At 51.2% G+C, this 7425-nt stretch overlaps 1 protein-coding gene across 1 annotated transcript; it reads right to left on the bottom strand.

Annotated features, from left to right (window-relative positions):
- Positions 1 to 3450: 3450 nt before the first annotated feature.
- LOC123823248 (40S ribosomal protein S27-like) lies at positions 3451 to 3696 on the bottom strand (the record flags this gene model as incomplete). Its single annotated transcript, XM_045845796.1, has 1 exon — positions 3451 to 3696. A coding segment is annotated over one exon (246 nt), but the record flags the coding sequence as incomplete, so codon positions are not given.
- Positions 3697 to 7425: the final 3729 nt, after the last annotated feature.

The raw sequence follows: 7425 nt of genomic DNA on the forward strand, positions 1-7425 counted from the left end.
GTGGGAATGCATCCCCTTCAATGCTAAGGGTCCATTCTGCGGATGGAAGTGTTTTATATTATCTGCACTGTCCCCCGCAGTGTCCACTAGCCACGTGTGGCTGTTACTGAGCACTTGAAATCTGGCCAGTGCACCTGAGGAACTGAGCTTTATATTTTATTTAAATTACATGTACATAGCTGCGTGTGGTCCGAGGCTGCGCCCTTGGACAGCGATGGTCCAGACTCTCTGCTTCCTCTCCGTTAGACGGTGTAGACCGAAGGCCCTTTAGGCCAAGAACCTGTGAGCACTCAGCTCTCACCTTTGGCATAACACCCCCAATCTGCTCTTCTGGCTACCCTGTGTCCTGCCCCCTGAAACTGTGCTGAACCATCTCTTCTTGGAGAGTTTGTATGTCCATCCAAATAAAACAAACCTTGTGTGGGCACCCACTGTGTGCAAGCAGTGAGGATTCCAAGGTGCACAAGGAGTGCTGCCCGAAGTCTGACCATCCAGCCGTTGCTTTAGCCAGTGTTTGGGAGAAGGACTCCGTACACTTGTTGGGGTCTGGTGGATATGGCCTCTTGCCATTTTACGTACCGACTTTGCCCAGGACGGAGATGCAGACACTTGGGTGGGAAAAGCCGGAGCGTTGAAGCAAGAGGCCCTGAGCTGGCATCGAGGTTGCGCTCCAGCTGCAGCTCAATGAGTCAGCCACTCAGCCCCTATTTACTAAGTGTCACGTCTGCATTCCCGGCAGCTGGCTGGCAGGGGCCGAGGAAGGAACACAAAAAATATTAGACTGACTTGAGATCTCTTAACAGCAACACCGGACTTTAGAAAAGAATTGAATAATATTTTCAAAGAATGGAAGAGAAACACCATTGAACTTGGGTTTTGATTTCCAGCTGAACTATCGGGCATTTAAAAAGGACGTGGAGTTTCACCACCCAGAGCCTCTCCTTGGAACCGCAGGTGGAGGAAATGCTGCCACGGGGCGGCAGGTGGATGCTGTGGGCGTGCTCGGCCACAGTGAGGGAGCAGGACTAACTCGCTGGGTGCTTGCCTAAGGCAGGGCCAGCCATGCACAGGCTGGGTGGCCATTGGTTCAGAGGCTGACAAGCTGGTGGGAATCCTGTGAAGTGAATGGAAAGGGGCTTGACCCCACTGAAGTCACCTCTTGGAGGAAGACAGGAAGACAGAGCAGCTAATGGGGGAAGAACTTTCAGAGCTGCTGTCATTTTCGTCCTCTCTCACGAGCCTTGTCTAAAACCCACCTGCTCCGTCTCTTTCTTTTCTGGTTCTGATGTGCAGGTCAGTGATTCCAGACTTTCCAGTGCTGGGATGGAGGACGGATCGGACAGGGGGCGGGTGTTGAGCAAAGGTCAGAGTCCAGGGCCAGCGAGGTTTATCTCTGCCTGCATTATTTACATGGCAAAGGTTCAGGCACTAAATAAACAGGAAACTACAAAGACCTTTACAAAAAAAACAGGCCATATACCAAGAACTCCCCTTCTCTCTGTCCATGCCCTAGAAAATACTGTAAGACAAAAAGGCCTTTTCTGATTTCTCTGGTGTTCAATAAAGATAAAAAGTGAAACTGGGATGTCTTTTTTTTTTAATCTCATCTAAACCCTACCACAACCCTATGGCACAGGTACTATTTTTATAGTCATTTTACCGATGAGGAAGTGGAGGCTCAGGAAGGTTACGCTGCTCAGGCTCACACAGAGTTTGTGATTCCAAACCCCGTGGGCTAAGTCACAAAAAGGACACACGCTGTACGATTCCACTCGCACCAGGTAGCTAGAGTAGCCGGATTCAGAGAGGCGGAGCACAGACCCGTGGCTGTTCGGGCCCGGGAGAGGGGAGAACAGGGAGTTATTACTCAGTGGGCGCAGAGTTCCTGTTCGGGGAGATGCGACAGCTCCGGAGGTGGCTGGCGGGGATGGTTGCACAACAGTGGGAGTGTACCCAGTGCCGCTGAACTGTCCGCTTAAAATGGTTCGTGTGGTAAGTTTAGATGACGTCACATATTTTAGCACAGTTGAAAGCAAAACCTTGGAGTTAAGCTACTGTACTTGACTGCCTTTCTAGGATGGAAGGAAGGAAGCGGGGAAGGAAGACGGAGGAAGAGACGGATGAAGGGCCTGGAAGGGGGAAGGAGAGAGGGGTCTCCTCACCCACCCCCTCAACAACGGTGTCCATGCCTGCTGTGCAGCAGCCCCTGTGCTGAGAGCCGTGGGGAAACGCAGCCGCCGGTGAATGCGGCGGGCAAAGTCGCGTTCAGTGCTCGTGAACGTCTCAGTGTTTGCACGGACGGACGGAGAAACCGTGGACAAGATGCACCGATTTCAGTGATCTTTTCTCACTGCGCATCTAACACGTGCTGAGCACTCTGCACGTGTTCTCAGCCACCCCACGAGATAAGTCCCATCCCTTCTTATCCCCGTCTTCAGATGATAAAAAAGGAGGCACGAAGAACTTGCCCACATTTGGGTAGATTAAAAAGTATCTGTTTCAGCACAGAAGCTGGTGCAGCAAAACCAGGGCCGGACTCTTTGCTGGGAGCTCTTCTCGGCAGCAGGAAGGCCGGCGCCTTCGCCGGACTCTGCGCCCGCCCGTGGGGAGGCCCGGGGTCTGCTTTCTGATTCTCTGGAGCCTTGTTCTCTCCCCCCCCCCTCCCCACCACAGCACAAGGTACAAGACGTGCAACTAGGGTTTCTGAAGCAATCTGCTTCTCGTGTTCTCTCAAGCAGAACTTGGTAGGAAGAATGGCAGAGAAGTGCTGACTCGGAAAACAGGGACGAGTCTTGGTCTAGTTGCTGGCATCTCCTTTCTCCGCTTGCCTCTCTGTCTTTCTCCTTCTTCCTTCAACCCTCCCCTCCCCCTCCCGCTCCCGCCACGCAGATTTGTTTCCGATGAAAGAATGCTATCTCTGTTAAGGGCTGTCTTGCTGATAACATGCCCCCTGTCTAAATTCTTTCAGGCAGTGAAGGAGGAGGTAAAAAGTACCCCCCTCCCCAGTCTGCTAGGTCTTGAAGGCCTTCAGCTCAAAATAATGCACACATCAAAGGGTCACACTTTGGGGTGGGACATTCTCTCCCCCTTCATCATCTACCCATCTACCTGGCCAGGGCTGGCTCCCTTCCCTTCGGGGCGCTGGGAATGCTAATCCCTGTGACAGCTGGTGTTCATGGGGGGGGCGGGTCAAGTGTGTCAGTGTTACCTGAACTTTAGGGGTGTGATGAAGGTTTGTTAAACACACTGGGAGGAAATGCTGGGAGCCACAGGCCCTGGCTCCTGCCCCTACTGTACCAACACCTGGTGTTAGGAGAAGAGGTGGGTAGGCCCCCCAGGGCACGTCTGTCCTGGCTGAGGGAGTTGGGGGGCAGGGGCAATCCTTTTTTTTTTTGTATCCAAAATGTGTTCATTGGGATGGTTCCCTACTCACCTGGATTCAGGGTACTTTTAGTGCTGCCTCCTTCCGAAGGGGCATCCTTCTGTAGGCCTTGCTTCCCCTCCTGCAGGCTGACAGAGGCCAGTGGAGCAGCCAGCACGCAAAACTACCCTTGGTGCACGGCTAAAGATGGTGGTGATTTTATAGCATCCTGGGCATTTCACAGCCATGAAGTAGGAACTGGGGCTCTGCACCAGGTGCTTCTTCTTGTGTTTCCTCTTCTCCTCTTCTGGGGAGGGACGAAGGAGATCCTTTGTGAGAGGCCGTCACCGCCGGAAAAGCAGGGGGCAATCCTCCAGCAGCAGACACCTATACTCACCTTGTGCCGGAGACATCCTACCCCAGCCCACCCCCTCCCACCCATCGAGGGGCACCTGGCAGAGGCCCCGGGAGGAACCGCTGCAAGAGCCCGTGTGCAACGGGGCGGACCAGCTCTGCTCGGACCCAGGAGTAGCGACGAGCTCTCCCGAGCAGGAACAGCGTGTCCACACCTTCAGCCCGAGGTGATGTCGGCAAAACACAGCCTCAGCAGGCAAACTCGGAAAGGGTGTCGGTACCTGCCACCCCGCCCATGGCCTCGAGGTGGCTTCGTGGGGATCTGGCAGCATCTGAGTCTCCGCAGAGCAGGGAGGGGATCGGCAGCTGACCCGTGCTGTGAGGACATATGGTCGTGACCTTGAAGCCACTCCACGTGGTTCTCCTTTAACATCTGCCTGGTCCGAGCAAGTCAGAGCCTGCGCAGCACTCCCAGGCTCCAGCCTCTCAGGAGCATGGCGCTGACCCAGGGTGGCCAGGAAGTGGCCGTGGTCTCTAAGAGCTGATTAAAGACTCTACCTCCCCATGGATAGTACCAACATCACCCAACCAGGCACCCTTACCAGTCAGGCCCCTCGAGGTCAGAGGGGACCAAAGGGTGGTTACCGTGGGAGGCGTCCCCGTTGCTCTGCCAAGGCTCAGAACAACCCCCCCTTTACAGATGATGAAATACAAGGTCAGCTGTGCCTGCAGCATGAACCTGAGGGCCAGCGCTCACCGTGGCTCCCTGCCCTCACACCTGCACATCTCTTTCTGTGCACATTCTGCAGCCCTTAGTCTCTGGCTAAGTGTGCGTGTCTGGGGGATATGGGCAGTGGGTGACTTCATGATCACTGCATGCAAGGAGCCTGGTGTATTCAATATTAATCTTCGGATAACATCACCTGCCCAGTCCACCTCCCCACCAGCATCTCTCTGGCTAGAGAGAGATGAATCAAGGACTCAGTTGGAATGGAAAGGGGTTTCACGCCCAGACCTGTGCCTTCAAGGGGACCCTGGCAGGTGGGAAGGCTCCTGTGGTCACTGGCTTGGAGGCTGCTCAGCTCACCAGCCTCCCGTTGTGCTGAGTGAAGGCCTGTGACAGTGGCCTGGCATTGGGGGACAGTGAAGCCTTCACCTCGTAGCTTTAGGGGAAGCCTCTCTTCGCTCACTGGCGGAGGCCGCTGGAGAAGCAGGCTCACCGATAGACCCTTCTGTGCTGATGGAGACGTCCCTGTCCAGTGCAGTAACCACAGGTCGCTGTTGAGCATTTGAAATGGGCTAGTGTGACTAAGGAGCTAGACTTAAAATTTTATTTAGTTTTAATTAATTTTAGGTTAAATTTCTAGAAGGGATGCTGTCATCATTCCTTTGCAAAGTGGACCTCCATGGCTTTCTTGACGACTTGGCTTACGTTGGTTTTCCACATTAGACAGTGACGGGACGGGGGTACTAGCTATGACAGACACTGCTGGTCTTCTGCTCACTGTCACGCTTACTGAGCCCTGGTTTCGTGACAGCAGCAATGGGCCTAGCCTCAGGGGCTAACTAACCGCAAGTAGATAAAACCACCTGTGACACTCCCGTTCCTCGTTACCGGTGATTGGTCCTAGGGTAGGCATGTGACTCAAGTCCAGCCAATCCCGCACAAGAGGAAGTCCCCTGGGGAGACTTCTGGGAGAAATTTCTTCCCTGACTGTGGAGGGTGAATAGCCTTTTTTGCCCATCATCTTCCTTCTTGCTTGAGATTCTGTTGTATGGACTTGCTATTCAGGGCTGTGGCAGCCATATTGTCATCACGAGGAAAAGGCCGAGACAATCAATATTTTTCTGTGAATTGTTAACAGTACTCGGGCAAACTCAGGGGACCTATGTTCTATTAGAGCATCCGAGGCACCTCACCAAGCCTAGGCACGATATCATTCCTGCAGTGGACCACCTGGATGTCCTGTAGGACAGAGGGGTGGCCGAGGTCCATCTAGCACAGAGCTTGGAAGCAAAATGGAGGAATTGTCTGCTGTGCACTTTCTCCCTACACTTCTTCTGCACTGGCCAGAGACCCCGACCCCAACCCAGGCGTGTGCCCTGACTGGGAATCAAACCGGCAACCTTTTGGTTTGCAGTCTGGCACTCAATCCACTGAGCCACACTAGCCAGGGCTACAGGTGTAATTTTTAAAAAGCAGTCCGTCTTTTGTATATTTTTCAACCAACCAGTTCCGAAGTATTATTATTACACATGTTTGGGGGGAGCATGAAACATGGCTTTGGGGTCCGGAAAAGGTCAGGAACGCTAGCCTAAGAATTTGGGCCTTGGTCATTTTTGCGTGCAGATGGGCCTGACGTGGCCTGCCTAGGGCTTGCTTGGGTGGCCTCTCTTCCTGACTTTCAGAAGACTGCTCTCAGCTCAGCTCACCAGCAACAGAACATTCTGGACCCTTATCAGACCATAGCTACAGCCTCTAGCTCATGCTTGTTTGGTCTTTAGCAGAGATTCAGTTGAATTAAAAAACACTTGGGAGACTTGTGTGACTGGCAGTCACACAGCAATTGATGCACGAGTGCTCTAGTCCTTGTTAGGTTTATCTGGGGAATGAATACTAACTACATCTTGGGGGTCCCATGCTTTCCGCCCCTGGTAGGACCGTTTGGTTTGAACCCACACTGAGTCACGCCATTGATTTCAATAAGGGAGGCCATCAGCACCAACGCCGTGACACCCATTGTTTTATTTACTATGAGGATGTTTTTAGGGCCTTGTTCACTGTATTACATGGGCGGTCTGGATGAAAACACATGGGAGAAATTCCTTTCGGGTGTAGGAATGAAATACCTGATTTGTTTTTTATCTAATGGACATTGTGAATACTGCAGCTGGTCTTGTTTCTTTTTTGGCATGGGCCACCAGGAAGCTCAGAATCGGATTGTGGCCCATACCTAGCGAGTGCAGAGGACTTGCAGTGTAACCATTTTGTATATTAGTCATGCTCCTGGCTTCACATTTCTCCTAATCTGATTTTCTCTTCTTCCTAGTGTCCTCTGTGTATTTTAAAATAATTTTTTATGTTTCAATTAATATTATATCAGTTTAAGGTGTCCTATATGGTTTTTAAATGAAATGTTTTATTGACATATTTTTGTAAGCGAGCTTAGATTTATTTTTTAATTTTCTTAGTCAGGGCAAGATAAAAATGAAGATGCACATAAAATATTTTAAATGCTATGTTTTCCCTTGAACTCTAATACTGAACTCTGTGTCATTGTCTAATCTTGGAAGCTCAGAGATTTTATTCAGCTTGAAGTTTTCATTTCTGTCTCTGACAACAGTCATTTTGTCACCACTTCTGTGGTTATCGTGGTAGAAAGAATTGTCTTCTACTTGCATTCTTTCAAAACTCTTCTTCCATCTGACGTTAACGCGATAACTGTACGGTAATTAGGAACTTCTCCTTACTCTCTGGAGAGTGGAATGGGATTCAGAGATTCATGGGCTCATCTAGTTTTATAACCCTCAAAGAATTCTAAGAACTTCAAGTCTTTAAACTTCCTTTCTTTTTTTCCCTCTCTCTCTCTTTGGGCATGGATCTAGGACAGCTCACCATCAAAAAGTCACTCTTTTGTCTCAGAGGCAAACTTGCAAAGACCAATCAGCTGTTGATGAAGCTCAGCAGAGCCTGCATTGGCCTCCAGCTC

Source organism: Phyllostomus hastatus, unplaced genomic scaffold, assembly GCF_019186645.2.
Source record: "Phyllostomus hastatus isolate PE091 unplaced genomic scaffold, TTU_PhHast_1.1 phas_contig_477, whole genome shotgun sequence".
Taxonomy (NCBI): domain Eukaryota; kingdom Metazoa; phylum Chordata; class Mammalia; order Chiroptera; family Phyllostomidae; genus Phyllostomus; species Phyllostomus hastatus.